The sequence below is a fragment of the Diadema setosum genome, chromosome 12 (assembly GCF_964275005.1).
Source record: "Diadema setosum chromosome 12, eeDiaSeto1, whole genome shotgun sequence".
In the NCBI taxonomy this organism is placed as follows: Eukaryota; Metazoa; Echinodermata; class Echinoidea; order Diadematoida; family Diadematidae; genus Diadema; species Diadema setosum.
This window is the reverse complement of record NC_092696.1, coordinates 34,910,184-34,932,683: the sequence shown is the minus strand read 5'-3', so window position 1 is coordinate 34,932,683 and position 22,500 is coordinate 34,910,184. Positions and strand designations below refer to the sequence as shown.

Genomic DNA, 22,500 nt, shown 5'->3' with positions numbered 1-22,500 from the left:
TATGATTTTTGAAGGCCTGAAACCACTTATTTTTTCATGAAACTGAATGGAACTTGTAGAGCAGATATCAGTCTACAACTTCTATATGGAAACCTATGAGAACATTTTCTCTACTTCATAGCGGACCGCTCTACTCACCCCCCCCCCCTTCCCATAGTATAACCCTTAGGCTTTGTACACGAAGATGGCGGCTTATGACATTGCTTTAGAAAATATGATTTTTGAAGGCCTGAAACCACTTATTTTTTCATGAAACTGAATGGAACTTGTAGAGCAGATATCAGTCTACAACTTCTATATGGAAACCTATGAGAACATTTTCTCTACTTCATAGCGGACCGCTCTACTCACCCCCCCCCCTCCCATAGTATAACCCCATAGGCTTTGTACACGAAGATGGCGGCTTATGACATTGCTTTAGAAAATATGATTTTTGAAGGCCTGAAACCACTTATTTTTTCATGAAACTGAATGGAACTTGTAGAGCAGATATCAGTCTACAACTTCTATATGGAAACCTATGAGAACATTTTCTCCACTTCATAGCGGACCGCTCTACTCACCCCCCCCCCTTCCCATAGTATAACCCTTAGGCTTTGTACACGAAGATGGCGGCTTATGACATTGCTTTAGAAAATATGATTTTTGAAGGCCTGAAACCACTTATTTTTTCATGAAACTGAATGGAACTTGTAGAGCAGATATCAGTCTACAACTTCTATATGGAAACCTATGAGAACATTTTCTCTACTTCATAGCGGACCGCTCTACTCACCCCCCCCCCTTCCCATAGTATAACCCCATAGGCTTTGTACACGAAGATGGCGGCTTATGACATTGCTTTAGAAAATATGATTTTTGAAGGCCTGAAACCACTTATTTTTTCATGAAACTGAATGGAACTTGTAGAGCAGATATCAGTCTACAACTTCTATATGGAAACCTATGAGAACATTTTCTCCACTTCATAGCGGACCGCTCTACTCACCCCCCCCCTTCCCATAGTATAACCCTTAGGCTTTGTACACGAAGATGGCGGCTTATGACATTGCTTTAGAAAATATGATTTTTGAAGGCCTGAAACCACTTATTTTTTCATGAAACTGAATGGAACTTGTAGAGCAGATATCAGTCTACAACTTCTATATGGAAACCTATGAGAACATTTTCTCTACTTCATAGCGGACCGCTCTACTCACCCCCCCCCCCCCCTTCCCATAGTATAACCCCATAGGCTTTGTACACGAAGATGGCGGCTTATGACATTGCTTTAGAAAATATGATTTTTGAAGGCCTGAAACCACTTATTTTTTCATGAAACTGAATGGAACTTGTAGAGCAGATATCAGTCTACAACTTCTATATGGAAACCTATGAGAACATTTTCTCTACTTCATAGCGGACCGCTCTACTCACCCCCCCCCCTTCCCATAGTATAACCCTTAGGCTTTGTACACGAAGATGGCGGCTTATGACATTGCTTTAGAAAATATGATTTTTGAAGGCCTGAAACCACTTATTTTTTCATGAAACTGAATGGAACTTGTAGAGCAGATATCAGTCTACAACTTCTATATGGAAACCTATGAGAACATTTTCTCTACTTCATAGCGGACCGCTCTACTCACCCCCCCCCCTTCCCATAGTATAACCCCATAGGCTTTGTACACGAAGATGGCGGCTTATGACATTGCTTTAGAAAATATGATTTTTGAAGGCCTGAAACCACTTATTTTTTCATGAAACTGAATGGAACTTGTAGAGCAGATATCAGTCTACAACTTCTATATGGAAACCTATGAGAACATTTTCTCTACTTCATAGCGGACCGCTCTACTCACCCCCCCCCCTTCCCATAGTATAACCCTTAGGCTTTGTACACGAAGATGGCGGCTTATGACATTGCTTTAGAAAATATGATTTTTGAAGGCCTGAAACCACTTATTTTTTCATGAAACTGAATGGAACTTGTAGAGCAGATATCAGTCTACAACTTCTATATGGAAACCTATGAGAACATTTTCTCTACTTCATAGCGGACCGCTCTACTCACCCCCCCCCCCCTTCCCATAGTATAACCCCATAGGCTTTGTACACGAAGATGGCGGCTTATGACATTGCTTTAGAAAATATGATTTTTGAAGGCCTGAAACCACTTATTTTTTCATGAAACTGAATGGAACTTGTAGAGCAGATATCAGTCTACAACTTCTATATGGAAACCTATGAGAACATTTTCTCCACTTCATAGCGGACCGCTCTACTCACCCCCCCCTTCCCATAGTATAACCCTTAGGCTTTGTACACGAAGATGGCGGCTTATGACATTGCTTTAGAAAATATGATTTTTGAAGGCCTGAAACCACTTATTTTTTCATGAAACTGAATGGAACTTGTAGAGCAGATATCAGTCTACAACTTCTATATGGAAACCTATGAGAACATTTTCTCTACTTCATAGCGGACCGCTCTACTCACCCCCCCCCCTTCCCATAGTATAACCCCATAGGCTTTGTACACGAAGATGGCGGCTTATGACATTGCTTTAGAAAATATGATTTTTGAAGGCCTGAAACCACTTATTTTTTCATGAAACTGAATGGAACTTGTAGAGCAGATATCAGTCTACAACTTCTATATGGAAACCTATGAGAACATTTTCTCTACTTCATAGCGGACCGCTCTACTCACCCCCCCCCCTTCCCATAGTATAACCCTTAGGCTTTGTACACGAAGATGGCGGCTTATGACATTGCTTTAGAAAATATGATTTTTGAAGGCCTGAAACCACTTATTTTTTCATGAAACTGAATGGAACTTGTAGAGCAGATATCAGTCTACAACTTCTATATGGAAACCTATGAGAACATTTTCTCTACTTCATAGCGGACCGCTCTACTCACCCCCCCCCCCCTTCCCATAGTATAACCCCATAGGCTTTGTACACGAAGATGGCGGCTTATGACATTGCTTTAGAAAATATGATTTTTGAAGGCCTGAAACCACTTATTTTTTCATGAAACTGAATGGAACTTGTAGAGCAGATATCAGTCTACAACTTCTATATGGAAACCTATGAGAACATTTTCTCCACTTCATAGCGGACCGCTCTACTCACCCCCCCCCCCCCTTCCCATAGTATAACCCTTAGGCTTTGTACACGAAGATGGCGGCTTATGACATTGCTTTAGAAAATATGATTTTTGAAGGCCTGAAACCACTTATTTTTTCATGAAACTGAATGGAACTTGTAGAGCAGATATCAGTCTACAACTTCTATATGGAAACCTATGAGAACATTTTCTCCACTTCATAGCGGACCGCTCTACTCACCCCCCCCCCCCCCCTTCCCATAGTATAACCCCATAGGCTTTGTACACGAAGATGGCGGCTTATGACATTGCTTTAGAAAATATGATTTTTGAAGGCCTGAAACCACTTATTTTTTCATGAAACTGAATGGAACTTGTAGAGCAGATATCAGTCTACAACTTCTATATGGAAACCTATGAGAACATTTTCTCTACTTCATAGCGGACCGCTCTACTCACCCCCCCCCCTCCCATAGTATAACCCCATAGGCTTTGTACACGAAGATGGCGGCTTATGACATTGCTTTAGAAAATATGATTTTTGAAGGCCTGAAACCACTTATTTTTTCATGAAACTGAATGGAACTTGTAGAGCAGATATCAGTCTACAACTTCTATATGGAAACCTATGAGAACATTTTCTCCACTTCATAGCGGACCGCTCTACTCACCCCCCCCCCCCCTTCCCATAGTATAACCCTTAGGCTTTGTACACGAAGATGGCGGCTTATGACATTGCTTTAGAAAATATGATTTTTGAAGGCCTGAAACCACTTATTTTTTCATGAAACTGAATGGAACTTGTAGAGCAGATATCAGTCTACAACTTCTATATGGAAACCTATGAGAACATTTTCTCTACTTCATAGCGGACCGCTCTACTCACCCCCCCCCCCTTCCCATAGTATAACCCCATAGGCTTTGTACACGAAGATGGCGGCTTATGACATTGCTTTAGAAAATATGATTTTTGAAGGCCTGAAACCACTTATTTTTTCATGAAACTGAATGGAACTTGTAGAGCAGATATCAGTCTACAACTTCTATATGGAAACCTATGAGAACATTTTCTCCACTTCATAGCGGACCGCTCTACTCACCCCCCCCCTTCCCATAGTATAACCCTTAGGCTTTGTACACGAAGATGGCGGCTTATGACATTGCTTTAGAAAATATGATTTTTGAAGGCCTGAAACCACTTATTTTTTCATGAAACTGAATGGAACTTGTAGAGCAGATATCAGTCTACAACTTCTATATGGAAACCTATGAGAACATTTTCTCTACTTCATAGCGGACCGCTCTACTCACCCCCCCCCCCCTTCCCATAGTATAACCCCATAGGCTTTGTACACGAAGATGGCGGCTTATGACATTGCTTTAGAAAATATGATTTTTGAAGGCCTGAAACCACTTATTTTTTCATGAAACTGAATGGAACTTGTAGAGCAGATATCAGTCTACAACTTCTATATGGAAACCTATGAGAACATTTTCTCTACTTCATAGCGGACCGCTCTACTCACCCCCCCCCTTCCCATAGTATAACCCTTAGGCTTTGTACACGAAGATGGCGGCTTATGACATTGCTTTAGAAAATATGATTTTTGAAGGCCTGAAACCACTTATTTTTTCATGAAACTGAATGGAACTTGTAGAGCAGATATCAGTCTACAACTTCTATATGGAAACCTATGAGAACATTTTCTCTACTTCATAGCGGACCGCTCTACTCACCCCCCCCCCTTCCCATAGTATAACCCCATAGGCTTTGTACACGAAGATGGCGGCTTATGACATTGCTTTAGAAAATATGATTTTTGAAGGCCTGAAACCACTTATTTTTTCATGAAACTGAATGGAACTTGTAGAGCAGATATCAGTCTACAACTTCTATATGGAAACCTATGAGAACATTTTCTCTACTTCATAGCGGACCGCTCTACTCACCCCCCCCCTTCCCATAGTATAACCCCATAGGCTTTGTACACGAAGATGGCGGCTTATGACATTGCTTTAGAAAATATGATTTTTGAAGGCCTGAAACCACTTATTTTTTCATGAAACTGAATGGAACTTGTAGAGCAGATATCAGTCTACAACTTCTATATGGAAACCTATGAGAACATTTTCTCTACTTCATAGCGGACCGCTCTACTCACCCCCCCCCCCTTCCCATAGTATAACCCTTAGGCTTTGTACACGAAGATGGCGGCTTATGACATTGCTTTAGAAAATATGATTTTTGAAGGCCTGAAACCACTTATTTTTTCATGAAACTGAATGGAACTTGTAGAGCAGATATCAGTCTACAACTTCTATATGGAAACCTATGAGAACATTTTCTCTACTTCATAGCGGACCGCTCTACTCACCCCCCCCCCCCCTTCCCATAGTATAACCCTTAGGCTTTGTACACGAAGATGGCGGCTTATGACATTGCTTTAGAAAATATGATTTTTGAAGGCCTGAAACCACTTATTTTTTCATGAAACTGAATGGAACTTGTAGAGCAGATATCAGTCTACAACTTCTATATGGAAACCTATGAGAACATTTTCTCTACTTCATAGCGGACCGCTCTACTCACCCCCCCCCTTCCCATAGTATAACCCCATAGGCTTTGTACACGAAGATGGCGGCTTATGACATTGCTTTAGAAAATATGATTTTTGAAGGCCTGAAACCACTTATTTTTTCATGAAACTGAATGGAACTTGTAGAGCAGATATCAGTCTACAACTTCTATATGGAAACCTATGAGAACATTTTCTCTACTTCATAGCGGACCGCTCTACTCACCCCCCCCCCTTCCCATAGTATAACCCTTAGGCTTTGTACACGAAGATGGCGGCTTATGACATTGCTTTAGAAAATATGATTTTTGAAGGCCTGAAACCACTTATTTTTTCATGAAACTGAATGGAACTTGTAGAGCAGATATCAGTCTACAACTTCTATATGGAAACCTATGAGAACATTTTCTCTACTTCATAGCGGACCGCTCTACTCACCCCCCCCCCCCTTCCCATAGTATAACCCCATAGGCTTTGTACACGAAGATGGCGGCTTATGACATTGCTTTAGAAAATATGATTTTTGAAGGCCTGAAACCACTTATTTTTTCATGAAACTGAATGGAACTTGTAGAGCAGATATCAGTCTACAACTTCTATATGGAAACCTATGAGAACATTTTCTCCACTTCATAGCGGACCGCTCTACTCACCCCCCCCCTTCCCATAGTATAACCCTTAGGCTTTGTACACGAAGATGGCGGCTTATGACATTGCTTTAGAAAATATGATTTTTGAAGGCCTGAAACCACTTATTTTTTCATGAAACTGAATGGAACTTGTAGAGCAGATATCAGTCTACAACTTCTATATGGAAACCTATGAGAACATTTTCTCTACTTCATAGCGGACCGCTCTACTCACCCCCCCCCCTTCCCATAGTATAACCCCATAGGCTTTGTACACGAAGATGGCGGCTTATGACATTGCTTTAGAAAATATGATTTTTGAAGGCCTGAAACCACTTATTTTTTCATGAAACTGAATGGAACTTGTAGAGCAGATATCAGTCTACAACTTCTATATGGAAACCTATGAGAACATTTTCTCTACTTCATAGCGGACCGCTCTACTCACCCCCCCCCCCTTCCCATAGTATAACCCTTAGGCTTTGTACACGAAGATGGCGGCTTATGACATTGCTTTAGAAAATATGATTTTTGAAGGCCTGAAACCACTTATTTTTTCATGAAACTGAATGGAACTTGTAGAGCAGATATCAGTCTACAACTTCTATATGGAAACCTATGAGAACATTTTCTCTACTTCATAGCGGACCGCTCTACTCACCCCCCCCCCCCTTCCCATAGTATAACCCCATAGGCTTTGTACACGAAGATGGCGGCTTATGACATTGCTTTAGAAAATATGATTTTTGAAGGCCTGAAACCACTTATTTTTTCATGAAACTGAATGGAACTTGTAGAGCAGATATCAGTCTACAACTTCTATATGGAAACCTATGAGAACATTTTCTCCACTTCATAGCGGACCGCTCTACTCACCCCCCCCCCCCCCTTCCCATAGTATAACCCTTAGGCTTTGTACACGAAGATGGCGGCTTATGACATTGCTTTAGAAAATATGATTTTTGAAGGCCTGAAACCACTTATTTTTTCATGAAACTGAATGGAACTTGTAGAGCAGATATCAGTCTACAACTTCTATATGGAAACCTATGAGAACATTTTCTCCACTTCATAGCGGACCGCTCTACTCACCCCCCCCCCCCCCTTCCCATAGTATAACCCCATAGGCTTTGTACACGAAGATGGCGGCTTATGACATTGCTTTAGAAAATATGATTTTTGAAGGCCTGAAACCACTTATTTTTTCATGAAACTGAATGGAACTTGTAGAGCAGATATCAGTCTACAACTTCTATATGGAAACCTATGAGAACATTTTCTCTACTTCATAGCGGACCGCTCTACTCACCCCCCCCCCTTCCCACAGTATAACCCCGTAGGCTTTGTACAGACATATTTTGACGGGCTCCAAGCATTAGCACTCCTTGTAAATTTCTTTTTCACTATTTTACCCTGATGGAATTTTTTATTTATTCTTTCTTTTTTTTGTACTCATGTTTGTATTATTGTAAATGACACTTACCTAATTTCAACTTCTTTCTTTGACTTCATCATTTTTACAATCTGTACTTTGGACTTGTAATCCAAATTGTTTTTTTTTTTTTCTCTCTATCTCTTTTGTTTGTCCGCAGCTTTACCAACATTTCTCTCTTTACATGTATATCTCTCAGGAATGTTCCTTTTACTCTTTTTATTTTAGATGGAATATGTTTTTTCATTGACATAATTTTGTATAAGTGTACAGGGGCCAAGGATCCTCGGGGGTTGCACCTCCCCCCCCCCCACCCCAACACACACACACTCACACACAATTTTTTTGGTAGTACAGACTGTATGATAAAAAGTTCAATCGCGCTAAGATTAGCGAAAGAAATAATTACAACACCCATGATTTTAAAAGATTTCGCACTCAGATTCTTTGCCCGGGGGGGGGGGGGGGAGTCTTGACCTTGAACCCCCCCCCCACAAAAAAAAAACACACACACACACACGCACACACATTGAAAACGGTCCGTGGCTCCTGTGAGACGTGAGTGAGACGCACTACGTTGAGAATTTCCCATAGGCTCCGTTGGTAAATAATCAGTAATCTTTACTAAGGTGCCACTCTTCAAATTGATTTTCCGGCTGCGTTCCGGCCAACTTCCATCTGGTGCTAGCTAGCTGTACTCTAGGTCTCGTTCAGGGATTGTTTTACTAAGTTCTATTTTAGAGATAAATCTATGATTTTAAGAAAATAAAAAAATAAGATAAAACTAAAATATTTTTTTACATTTTGTTAATCTATTAAATATAATGTTATTGTTATATATATATATTTTTATTATTGTTATTACGCTATTTTGTTCGAGCCTAATTGATACGCCCATGTTCATCAATGAACAATGTGCCTTCTGCTCATGTTGAATGCTCAGTCCCATACATTGAATTTATTGTGACACTTGTGGATCACCCTAGGGCAAGTAGTATAACTCATTCGTCAGACATGGCAAAACCCCAGTGTCTCTTACTTGTTAGCTCAAGCTTAGAAGGTAACTGTATTACGCTCATTTTTCTGTTCTTAAGGAACTTTTCTAGAGAGGGAAGGATAGATAAAGATAGATAACTTACAGTTCAAATCCGAACTCACCGTGGTCAATTTGGTGTGTATGTGTGTGTGTGTGTGGTGCATGGTGTAAATTAGTGCATAGTGGTGGTGTTAAATTTACGTGTTAAACTTGTGCACATGTGCGTTTAAAATTAGTGAAACAAGACATTTTCTATATTCACTGGTATGGCCAATGGTAATCAGTAGTGGTGATGGCAAAGTGTCTAATATAACCAGTACTTTACATTTTACATATAATACTACCCAAAGATAACCGCGGCGCTGGCCTGGCTGGCGCTGGCTGGGAGGCTCTGATAGCTGATTAGTTGATCTAAGGGGCATTCATGAAGCATTTTGGCCGGATATTTTTCTGACAAGCTGTTTAGCTGCTGAAATCCTTGCGTTTTATTGGCTGAGAGCATATTTGTCTGACCAATATGTTGGACAAAATGCTTCATGAAATGCTCCGACCCATGAGCCTCTGCCCCTGCTGGTGTTGCATGTTGATTGTCAATCTTGCGATGTTAATTGTTATAAATTTTATAACAAAAATGACTACCGGTATCTTACTATCTTCACAAAGAAACTTTGTTTTTGTACCCTATCTTGCCATCATGCTGTTGATGTTTTTATAAGAATTCAGACAAGGAGAAAAATATAAGCAACCTTTTTCTGTCGACTAGTAGAAATATATGCCAATCAAGATACATTTTTTGATACCGATATTGAATACATTTTTTTGAATCAGTGTGTCTTGAGTTTTTTATGAATTATGATCAGAGAAACTGATCATGGAAACAGGCATCACCACATGAGAAATGTCACCCAGGCTATTGTGGGGAATTACCACTGGTACATGAATTATTTTCTATGAATTGTGATACCATATCGTCGGTCGCATTACGAACCGGCGAATGTTCGAATTTGGGTCAATTTTTCAAAATTCACTTTTTTCCATTTTTTGAATGTCCATACCAAACTCTATCTATCCCCAAAATATCAAATCGCAAAATTCACGAAAACATGTATTTTTGGTAGTGACGAATTTTCAAAATGTCCAAATGCTGCAATTTGTGACATTACGAACCGGCAAATGTTCGTATACGCCGGTTCGTAAAATCCCTGTTCAGACGGAACACACGTGAGGTATGTGGGGCGAATCGAGGAGCTTGCGAGGCCGCGAGCGAGGGCTCGTCATCACCATCAGTCCCATGCACTCGGAATTGTGCTGGTATGTAACTACTAGGTGCATTTTGTTGCTCATTTGTTATTTAATCTTCTGTTTAAAAACAAAAGTAATGATAATCGGGGCAGGTTAATGTGTAATCATAAAATATTACATCAGAGAAGTAGAATTGCTCGACATTATCATGTAAAAGTAGCTTTCCTGTGTATTTCATTTCCTTGTAGTTGTAGATCCTACACAGTCGTACACCTAGCCACCATTTTTGTCGAAGGTGGTCCTTGATTATTCTTGGTCAGAGATAAAGCAATCCTCCCATACAACCCGGATGCATTGTTTTTTAAACTAAAGCATAGTAGAATCTATAAACTGAAAAAAAAAAAATATCGTGTAGCAATTGCAAATACCCAGGTAGAACTGAAAATAGGACCAAAGTAATTATTAAATGATTATCATTGTTTTCAAAGATTCATGTTGTTGCATTAAAAAAAAAAAAATAGTATTTAGGCCCTAAGTAAGAATGAAATTGCATGATGAGACTGTTTAGCGTCAGTGTTAAGTCAGTTATAGTTACATATAGCTTCCTTAAGCATGCAAGAATAGCTGCTCTGGCCTTTACTGTCTAACTAAAATCCTGCATAAACAGTAAATTTATAGGCTAGATCGAGGTTGTATTCACCGGTATGTTACTTATTTTGATTACCGGGGCAGATATCAATGAACTTTCAGAAAAATTAAACGAAGTTGATTACCGGTACCGGTACTCACAGTTTTTTTTTAACACTCATGTACCGGTACAAGTATAAGCCTATATCCAGGGATTTTTATTCTATATAAGTTACCGCGGTATCCTATTTGTGCCCTGATAACACTGACATGATTTTCCTTATTTATATCTTGGGGATAATTCTAGGAGCAGCAGGCCACTACAAGCAGGAGCCGAGTCCCCACAAACAAAGGCAGCACCGCTATCATTACAACTGTAGCAGCTAGCATCCCAGGAACATCAGCAGCACCTCGGCGCACAGGAGCAGCATTAGCAGAGCCTGTAAAGTGCAACTGTAGCAGCTGAACTTCTCCATACAATTGTAGTCGCGAAGCCTCTATGTACTACAGTAGGCCTACCGACAGTACTATTGCAACAGAGCGTCTACGTATGCTACTGTAAAACTCTACATTTGTAGCAGCATGATCCTAACTTTCAACTGTAGCAGCTGAGCCTTTCAGACTGTAGCAGCAGAGCCTCTACGTACAACCGCAGAGAGTAGTGGTGATGAGGATGTTTTTCCTTCTGCCTATAATGGTAAGTTTGATTCGTAACAAGTGATTATGGTACCGGTACTTGTGGACCATAAAGTGTACCGGGAACCAGGTATTCACAAACATTTCTCAGTTTACGGTGAATGGAATAGGTCATTTATTACTTTCAGTGGAATAGATGATTGAACAATACCATGTCATTTGACAGAAATCACTGTTTTGATATCTGGAATGTACTAGGTAATGTAGTCATACCTTTTCTGTAATGTCGATGTTATCTAACTCTACTGTCAAGTATCTTATGCAGATATTAACCTGGTGAGGACAGGCTCATGTTGATATTACAAGCTCTTCCCTAGGCACCTGCTTGAGCATACTTGGGGGAAGTTTCTAATGGCCTTACTGTAATTATTTCATACATGTATATCAATGTTGACTGCTACTCAATGTATTAAAAGAGAAAAAAGCAAGCACTAACACTTCTGTGTATAAGATTGTTAGGTTTTCATGTGAAAGACATCACATTTCTAATCAAAGAATGTGTAGCAGTTATCATTATTTACCTTTGCCAACCCCAAGGTGTAAAAGCTCGACCAATAGCACCTGAATTACTATGCCCTTCAGAGATCAGCAGACTTTGATGACAATTTTTTTTTGCATTTCAAATAGGTATGCTGGCTGTAGCTATTTTCATTTTGTCTCACAAAATGTCGTAGGTGATTGCCTGTAAAGAATTTCCTTATGTTACTTTGTTTTTTCTTCTGAAATTGTGCTTTAGCTGTAAGAAATACTCTTCTTCACATTTTTCAAACCTGCAGGTACTTTTAATGTTTAACACATAGTGTATGACACAACTGTCAAATTTCTCCCTGAAATTGTCCATACAATTTTGTGTGTGTTTGAACCACCGTAGGCATAGATGTTCTTGTCAAGTGGAAGAGGGATGGTTCTATGAATCCTGTCAGCTCAAGTGACCTCTATCATGCTCAACGGACCAAACCGAAACAAGGTTCCTGCGTACATATGAGAAGTGAAAATGGCTGGTGGAAAGGGAGGGTGCTTCAAGTCTTCAACATGCCCATGGATGGACGTAGGATGTCAGATGACGAGGGCATTCCTCTTTCTGCCTGAGGTAATTTGAATACATAGTTACTGATTTGTTCTACATCAATAAGTTTATCAAGATATATTATGTCTTTTTTCATTTTAAAATGATGTAGAGATTTTTATGCATAGTATCATGTAGGTACAATGTACTTTCATTGCATTACCATTTCAATATAAATGTTCAATTCTGTGTAATGAATAAAACAAATGTCGTAATTGCAGTTTGTAATGACTGTAGGATGCTGAAGACTGTTAGCTTTCCACTTCCTTTCTTTAAAAGTCTGATATTGATTATTACTTACAATTTATTATGTCAACGTCTCTTCTCAGTCCCAAAACAAAATCAATTACTGATAATTTGCTTTATGTGCATGTAATACACTGTAGATTCTAGTGTCCATGATAGATGTTTGCAAGTATATCTAGTATAAATCTTGTTGATTCTACCCACAGGATGGTCACATAATTTTTTTCATTGATGCATTGTTTACAACTTCCCCAGCAGTATCGTTACTTGCGACAGCAGTAGCAGAGCCTCAACGTCGATTTGTGACAGCTGAATCCCCAGAAACATCAGCAGCACCGCTTGAAGCAGCAGCAGCAGCAGCAGCAGCGGAGCCTGTACATACAGCCCTAGCAGCTGAGCCTCTAAGTACGACAACAGTGGTAGAGCCTCTACTTACAACTGTAGCAACTGAGCCTCTACTTACCACTGTAGCAGCAGAGCCTCTACTTGCAACTTTAGCATCTGCACTTCCAGGAACATTAGCAACACTGCTAGAAGCAGCAGCAGCAACAGAAGCAGAGCCTTTACAAACAACTGTGGTGTCCGCATTCTAAGAAACAACGCAGCAATGTTACCTTTGAAGCTGAAGGTAATTCAACTGGAGTTGAGAAGTTCAGGGCATTGTATAACTGTTGTTCGTATTTCTTGCATTATCTGTCTGTGTGGTGCATATTCCTAAAAAAGCAATTATGAGCCAAAACTTAATTTTCCAATAACAAATGTAAAATAATTTAAACATGTGATAAATACTTTGATTATCTTTTTTTTTTCTTTTATCCTTCACTCTTGTAAGAAAAAGTTTGTGGCAGGCAACCTGTAAAATTTAAAGAAAATAGTTTGTCTTCTGCAAAGAATAGTTAAAAAAAAACAGTAAATGGAGTAACAATTATTCAACCAGACTTGGCAGTTTCATCAAATTATGTATTTGTTTTCCTTGCATTAGGTGTACCTGATTTCAATTTGAAAGCAGACTAAGTCCTCCACTCTTATTTCAGATAACAAAGAATACTGAACCTTGCTGGATGATGGAAAACTGTTAAATCTCGAGAAAGCAATGTCCCTGTCAGACATTGAAGAACCGATTTTGATGGTAACCGGACACAGGAAAGCAATAGAAAACTGTTTGCCATTTAGGCAAACTATTGTACATGTTTCTTGTAAGGAAAGGAAAGGGAATTATTGGTGAATTTCTTGCTCATAGTGCCTTGTACAAATATAGACTTGATGCATGATCAAGTTTGTAATACTTTCTGGTAATTATTTTATCTTCAGTGTTACATATTTGCTACATGCTTTCAATAATTTCAACACAGTTTCACACAAATCGACCAATTTTTATCACTTCAGGAGGACCTTATTCAAATATAAAAGAAACAATAGAAATAAAGTGTAGTGTTCCAGTAAGTATTCCATTTATTGTCTCTTCATTGCAAATTTGGAAACTACTGCCATTGAGGCTTTTGAGGGAGTGGAAGATAGATGTCAGTGCAAAGCCAGAAGATTTTCATGTGGAAGAATATGTAGGTACTGACATCAGTTCTATTCCTGATAGATCTTCAGTTGTCATGAAAAAATTAATGGAATCTAAAACAGAATTGTCAAAAAAAAAGCTGAACAGTGGGGAAGCCTACAAAAAGTCAGAAATATTTGTAGATGGTAAAACACATTTTAACCATCAAAGATGTGATTTAACACGTAACCATATCAATCTTTTGGCTATGATTGCCTCAGTGAAAATGGCAGAATGTCTATCAGACAATATTATCATGCCTTGAAAATTCTGGTCCTAGAAAGAGAATGGCTAGCCAGACATGTTATTAACATGTTGTCATGTTGTCCCCCATCCTAAGGACAGCAAAAAGAGACAAATGACGTATACTACTCTCCTCCCAGCAGTCCAGTAGTTGGCAGACTGTTAAAGTTTGTAGACTCGTGTTTATAAACACATTGGGTATCACTTTCATTAATTCAACCCTGGGCAAAATTACCTTGTGAAGTGTGAGGAGAATGGTACACTTGATCATGTTATTGCACTATTTGTGACTAACACGCGTACTACTGTAATACATTAAAGTCAAGGAAATGCAGAACTTCTCACCAATTTACAGGTCAGATTACCTCGTGAAGTGTTGGGAGAATTTTGTATTTTGTACATGTTATTGCACCACTTTTATAGTGGTCAGAACACAATTCTGAAATGCAACAAATGCCTAACTTCTCATTCCAAGTGAGATTACATAGTGAAGTATCATGGAGAATGTCACATTTATTTTGTATCAATTGTAATTTAATGTATTGTAATAATAGTGTGCAATGTAATTATTGTGAGCTGTCGAAAATGCAAAAAAAAAAAATCACTCTCTGAATTTACAGGTTATATCTGGAAGTTTGAGGAGAATGCTTTGTTTTGTAGTTACTGTATGTAATTATGAACACACATGTGGAATGGTGCATTTTGAATTAATAAAATGCAGAATTCTTCACAAACTTGGGGACTGGTGAATAGAAAACACAAGAAAAAAGAACAAAAGAAAAAAAAAAGAGGAGTGAGAGAGACACAGATACCTAGAATTGGGAGAACAAGGTGATTATGACTGCTTTGTAAGAGGGTATGTGTGTGTGTGTGTGTTTGTTCGAGTGTGTGTACTGGTATGTGCATGTATAGTGTGTGTTTGTGTATGTTTGTGTTTGCATGGGTGTAATTATATTCTCTCAATAATGAATTTACACTTTTTTATAGACAGTGACTACCAGGCGCACTTTTAGTACTCATCCAGTAGTCAATAAAAACCCATTGCACAGTTTGATAACATTACTGGCATCAACAATTAATGTGTCCGAAAGTAGGTTGTGTGTGTGGGTTCGAGTGTGTTTACTGGTATATGTGCGTGTATGTGTGTTTGTGTATGTTTGTGTTTGTATGGGTGTAATTATATTCTCTCAATACTGATAATGACTTAACACTTGTAATATTTATAGATAGTGAGTGACTACCAGGCACGCTTTAATAGAACGGTACTCATCCAATCAAAAACCCATTGCACAGTTTGATAACATTACTCGCATCAACAATTAATGTGTAAAAGTACAGGTAGGTTGTATAGTTTGAGAAAATAACTGTGGTGTTTGTTACACTTTCCTAATATCCATGATTATGATACAACTAACATGAATGAACATGAATGAACATGAATGAATCACAATCCCACTACCTAGAGCGGCGAATGTATACATTACACTGTGCGCGTACCACCTAAGCGTGTGGAATGTGTGATGATACGCGCCATTTTATGTTACATTTGCCGGTTCGTAATGCGCACTCGCTACGTCCACACGTATTGAGCATGGGCTTTACGAACCGGCAAATGTATACATTTGCCGGTTCGTAATGCCCTCTCTTTAGTACGCGATGTACGTAAAACGCTGAAATGGGGGGTTTTACGAACCGGCAAACGCACTTTGCATCACTACCACAGAGCCCCAGGTGCAGCTACAAAATAATATTTAGTATCAGACAAAGCAGAAAATTCCGCTTTCATCACTCTCTTAATATCATCATCAATGTGCGGTTATAAGACACGTTTTTATACGTTTAAAGAAGTCCCGATTCTTTAAACGCGATTATCTCGTAATCGTGTTTCCGCGCAAATTCGAACATTCGCCGGTTCGTAATGCGACCGACGATATCACATCCATGTATTTCAACAAAGTAATCATATGACCATAATAGGTGATGTCATCATTGAGATTGTGATTAAAGTAAGGAAACTAAAAGGTTTGCAATGTGCAGTAAAGAAACTATGGTATGGGAATGGTTTATGGAAAATGAGTCAGATATGATGAATGTTCTAGGCACTCGGGACTGTATTTAACAAATACAATTAAGCCCTTTTTACACTTGTGATTCTTAACCCCGTACTTTCTCTGACCCAGGTCTATCATTAGTCCCGTACCAATTTTTTCAGCTTTTTACACTCGCCAATTAGTCCCGTACTAAGCTCTTGTCCGGGGCTAAGGAGAAAATTGACCTTTTTACACAATTTCTTAGTCCGGGGCAAGTCCAAGATAACGCGCACGTTACGTATGGGACATTCAGAGACTTTTATGACCTGAAAAATAGTGTTAATGGCCTTTGATCATATTGAACTTCATCATGATGATTGATTAGAAGAAGCATAATCATGTAAAAAATTGAGAAAAATGACCTTGACAATTATATTCTAGAAGAGAAAATATGTGCCGTTACGTACAAATGGGACCAGAAAAATTTTGTTTTTTTGAACATTTTTTTTCAACCTCAAAACTCTCTGAAAGTATATCATTCTACAACTTGTAACTCACTGTGGTGAAAGTCACAACACTCAAGATTATCACAGGTAAGTTTCATGTCATTAGGCAAAAAGCTCTAATTACAGGTTCTAATTAAAGACAGACATGACGTGTTACGTATGGGACAGTTACGTATGGGACAGTTTGTCCCCCATTCATTTAGTGTGTGAAGAACCATGTTTATGGGTATTTTGCATAATTATTGAAGTAAAATCAGTTGAAACTATTCAAATACTGATCCAGATTGTCAACGAAACAATTTTCCCCAAATATTCACCATCATAATCATATTCAATCATATTTTTATATGTTTATGACCAACCTGGGTATGCATGCCCTTTGTCCCCCATTCGTTTAGTGTGTGGAGAACCATGTTTATGGGTATTTTGCAAAATAATTTTGCAAAATACCCATTTAAACAAATTTTTGCATAATTATTGAGGTGGAATCAGTTGAACTTACTTAAATACTGATCCAGATTGACAAGGGAACAATATTCCCCAGATATTTACCATCATAATCACATTCAATCATATATTTTTTATGACCAACCTGAGTATGTATGCCCTATTTTTATCAAGATAGTTACTACTGAAAAACTGAATAGTTTAAAGTGTTTACTTGCATTGATGAAGGGCAGTTTGCCATTTAGTTTCAATAAAAAACAGCTTGACACAAGAAATATTAAGTTTGATAAATAAGCAATACCTGCTGTGTGGAACCCCTGTGATCGAGTAGATATATGATGTCTGTCTAGCAGTCAGGTCATTGATTCGAGTCACAACTCGGTATGTATACCCATGAATTTGTTGTGGCTACTACTGAAAACTGAATAAGGACAATTTGTGTATCACTTGCAATAAAAAAAAAAAAATCATTTTACTTTATTTTTCTTCTATATATATTTCACAACCATTTCAAATTGGATCTCCATCACATAAACTTTGAATTCCTCTAGTCTTAGGAATTTATGCTCTTAAGTAATTCATATTATTGGTTTCCAATCATCTCTTTAAATGTTGAAAATTGAATCCCCATTTCTACAAAAAACTATACCATCCCTTTAATGCTGATTTTTCATTGTGTATTTTGCCATTTCCCTCTCCCCCTTTCTGAAAATTGTTAAGTCAAGTTCATGTATTGTTTCAAGTGTCTATAACTCAAAAAGTAGCTACAATGTTGGGATGCTTTCTTCAGGATGATTGACCATTTGTGTACTGAGAGACCTTCCCAGCTAGCTACATGCATTCCCATGCAATATGTATGAGGATGTCCCATACGTAACGCATTTATCCCATACGTAACATTATTTCAATGCTTAATAAAAAATATTTCTTTTACTTTTTTTTCTTTTTTCTCTGGTATTTAATTTCTCTAAACAATAAATTAGAACTTTCCAAAAGGGCATTAAAATAACCATAGCAATTTCAGAAAAAACCTAAAAAAATGACCTCATTTTGTTACGTATGGGACATCTCATGATAGGACACGAGCTAATTTGCATAATCATTTGCATAATCCCTAAATTTTCATACCAACTTAAACTATGTGATGAACTTCTTATGTCTACATATTAATCAAATATTATTTGTTTTCCTTTGAATTAATATGAATTTTTATAAATGTCCCATACGTAACGCTGTGTTTCACATTTATGCAAATGAAGCCCTTGAAATTTGCATAAATTTACATAATATAATTTTTTCCTTCACGGATATCAAAACTTCAACTCATAAGCTTCAAAATGATACCAAACATGTCAATATTGAGCAAAGATGAAATTTTGCCTTCTGAGGGGACCTTATCGTGGACTTGCCCTCCGGTACTTTCCAAACCACATGAATATTTATGATTACGCTGTGTACTGTACACGTACATGCACGCACCGGCAGCACTTGATGCAGATTACCCTCGTTTCTGATTATTGGTCAGTGAGGGTCGGACTTTGTTTCCGTTGCTTAGCCCAGGATTATTTTTTCGTTCTGTTTACACTCACTTGCTTGGCACCGCAATTGCGGTGCTAACTCTGCTATTTTGCAGGGCCAGATAGTACGGGATTATCGGTGGGGCTAGCCCACTTTGGCAAAAACGAGTGTAAACAGAAAGTGGGCTAAGGATAGTCCCGTACCAACGGTGGGGCTAAGGCCCCCCCTTAGCCCCACCGTTGGTACGGGACTAAGCAAAAATTTACAAGCGTTTGTGTAAAAAGCCCTTTAGGAGCCTGTAACAAAATTTAGTTAGAACAAATTAAAGATTCAGGCCTCGAATCTATTAGGATATTTAAAAATTTTATCTTCATCAACCTACTTACACTTGTTTGGCTATCCAAACGATATTAAGATAAACTGCCAGTCCTGAGGACTTTATTTATTTAATGGGAGTCGCCCGTGTATCTTATACATTAACATGCAATGATTAAGATCTTTAAGGGAGGAATTGCATATTGACATACTGTTAATGAAAATGATATGTAAGGGATATTTTCAAACATTTCAGTAAATTTGATTGATTTGCTTCGACATGCGACTGCTAAGGATCAAAGTAATGGATGTTTCCTTTTAAGCACATGACCCCACTCCCATCCCTTTATTTGACTGATTGACATGGAACTATGTACCGTATACCGGTACAATAATTCAGTATCAAATTAGTTTATCAATTAATATTCTAATAATACTATTAATTGATATAGAGTGTCTTTTCATCAATATATGAACTTTTTTTATTCTGTTTTTCAGGTGGTATCCAGGCACAGTCTTTCATCCATGCATTCACAATCGCACACTCGGCATTTAATGTTACGCTCACATCAAGAGAGGTAAGGGAGCTATTCAAGTTGCCCATTTGCAAGGAAATTTCCCCAAAATCTTACCTGAAGTGTAACGAAAAACTGCTGAAAACTGCTTGTCCAGTAGTAGCCAGCCAGTAGAGTAGATGTGAGTAAAATTTTGGCCTGAGCTTTCGATCCTAGCAGAATCTCTATCAGACGCAAAATGACGAACATAAAGGGTAAGCAGACATTGACTACAGATATCAAACACAACATGGTACACCATTTATCTGGGAGGGGCTAGGAACATATAAAAGCAATGAAAACATAGAAATTATGGGATAAAATTGTAGCGTAAAATGATAAACATGAAAGGTAAAAATGTAACTACCCAGTAGCAGATGTATATATATGGACTACAGATAACAAAACATGCACTGTTTGGGAGGGGTATTTGCCTGCTTTATAAACCCTCTATGTTTCTCATTTTTGCCTCTTATGATGTAAGATTCTTCAGGCCACTTTTGATTCCAAATGTTTGCTGTGAATTGGGTGAATGCCAAAAGATGAAATGAGAGAAAATATGTAGATGAAACTGACACAAAGTTTGAGGGAAAAAAAAATTAGGTAACCCATTCAAATGTTATATTATAAATTTATGAATTTTTGGTTAGTTCTACTGTATGTGCCACACTGAAAACGTTGGGAACTCTAGTACAGTTTATAGTGTCATAAAAGTGGAAAGAATTGAACAAAAATATATGTATTTTCCTTTTCAATTCCAATAAAAGAGCACTAGACCTTACTATTAAAAGAAGGGTAGGAGAATGATTTTTGAAAATTTGCAATTGGGCCAAACACTGCACTCTATACAAATGGTTCATATTCTACACTTTGCAGGGAAGACTTGGGGACTTTGTTGGGCATGATGACAGCAGCCGGAGGTGGTTGAATGAGTTCAGGTCCAAACCATACTCGACTCCTCTGCGACTGGATGTCATAGATGGTAACAGATGTTCTCCTTAATACTATATGTTCATATTTATTCATTTTTCATTTCTGAGGTGTGTGCTCTCAACTTGTGAATGTGCTCATCAGAGTTAGCTCAGTATTTTGCAAAGGTTGACAACTGAACAATTACACAGGAAAGTGTTTTTACCTGCACCCTGCATATAGAAATACCCTATATCATGGCCTTGCACATATTGTCCATTTCCCTAAACTACTTGTGTAGACAATCTGCAAGAATCTGCAGGATTGAATAAGACAGATGTGTAATGAAGAGGAAGAAGAAGAAGAAGAAGAAGAAGAAGAAGAAGAAGAAGAAGAAGAAAGAAGAAAGAAGAAGAAGAAGAAAGAAGAAAGAAGAAGAAGAAGAAGAAGAAGAAGAAAGAAGAAAGAAGAAGAAGAAGAAGAAGAAGAAGAAGAAAAAAGAAAGAAGAAGAAGAAGAAGAAGAAGGAGAAATTTGTTGCATGATTCTGCTGTATAAAATGGCTTTATACTCGTGAGAAAGTGATGATACAAAAGGTCTCATGTTCTCATTTATTTGTAATATAGAAGAGATTGGTTGAGTAGATAGAATCAGACAGGTAGGCATGGACTAAACTTAAACTTGTAACCTTTTTGGTGTCTGTGTTGTTTGTCCTTCACTGTCCCTTTGGTATCAGCCTCTAGATACACTGCCCTGTTAATTCCTGATTGCAATGGCGCCCTCTATGACCTTAGCAGCAACAGGACACTCGGTGACCTGCTACAGCACTTTGTGGAGAAGAAAAGTGAGTATTGATACTGATGATGGTCAACTACTTTCAAAATAGAAAAAAAAGATTAGTGTTGTGATCAGTACATGTAATCTCATTAATCTTTGCTGAAGGTACTTCGTACCTTCAGCAAACATCTGCTGCATTTTTGCAGGATGTCATGATTAAATTGTCACTCAACTTGTCTGATTTTGCTTTACTAGTCATTTATCATAATTCCTTTGTTTAATAGATATCTTGGCCATTATTAGTTGTAGTATTAGTCGAGATGAGGATTAAAGGAAACCAAAACCCAAAGAGCAATGTGGATTGAATGAAAGCAGCAACATTAGTAGAACACATCAGTGAAAGTTTGAGGAAAATTGGACAATGAATGCAAAAGTTACGAATTTTTAAAGTTTTGTTGTTGGATCTAACCACTGGATCAGGAGACTACTACAGAATATCATGTCATTTGTGGACAACATTTAAATAAAATATAATGAGAAAACAAAAAAGAAAGTATTTTTCATGAAAATAAGACATTCCATCATATGTTAGGTAAAGGAAAGTAATAATTCCCCCTGCTTTCTGAAAGCAGTCAAGTGCTCTTACGCTAGAAAAGTGAAAGCATCTTGAATTTTCTTTATATTTTCTCTATATTGTCAACACATGATCTCATGAACTCTAGTAGTTTCCTGATCCAGTGGTTCCAACACCAATACTTGTATCGTTTGTCCAATTTTCCTCAAACTTTCACTGATGTGTACTACTAGTGTTACTGCTTTCACCCAATCCACATTGCTCTTTTGGTTTTTGTTTCCTTTAAGCTTGAAATTTTTTTGTGAGATACTTAGAAACTACTTAATTTTACAGGGCATACTTTTTTGAAGAGAGTTCAAGTTTATTTGATGAAAATGGGTTTTGAAGTGGCCAAGATATCAAAAAACACAGTGAAACAAAGTGATCCTTAGAAAAGC

The 22,500-nt window shown here is 38.0% G+C and overlaps 1 protein-coding gene and 1 long non-coding RNA gene across 4 annotated transcripts in view; both read left to right on the top strand.

Annotated features, from left to right (window-relative positions):
• Nucleotides 1–8,696: 8,696 nt before the first annotated feature.
• LOC140236134 (glutamine amidotransferase-like class 1 domain-containing protein 1) overlaps nt 8,697–22,500 on the top strand; it is a 17,398-nt gene continuing 3,594 nt past the window's right edge. Inside the window, exons 1-4 of the mRNA XM_072316106.1 lie at nt 8,697–8,789; nt 19,749–19,828; nt 20,681–20,786; nt 21,449–21,556. Coding sequence (XP_072172207.1) covers nt 8,744–8,789; nt 19,749–19,828; nt 20,681–20,786; nt 21,449–21,556 — 340 coding nt within the window. The 5' untranslated portion in view covers nt 8,697–8,743. The remainder of the gene's footprint in view (nt 8,790–19,748; nt 19,829–20,680; nt 20,787–21,448; nt 21,557–22,500) is intronic.
• LOC140235971 (uncharacterized) lies at nt 9,784–13,408 on the top strand. Of its 3 annotated transcripts, XR_011901721.1 has the most exons (4): nt 9,784–10,076; nt 10,942–11,331; nt 12,202–12,420; nt 12,901–13,408. It is a non-coding gene; the product is annotated as an uncharacterized lncRNA (long non-coding RNA). The 3 variants fall into 3 exon arrangements; XR_011901720.1 differs by lacking the exon at nt 9,784–10,076 and having other exon boundaries at nt 10,827–11,331; XR_011901722.1 differs by lacking the exon at nt 9,784–10,076 and having other exon boundaries at nt 10,827–11,331; nt 12,898–13,408.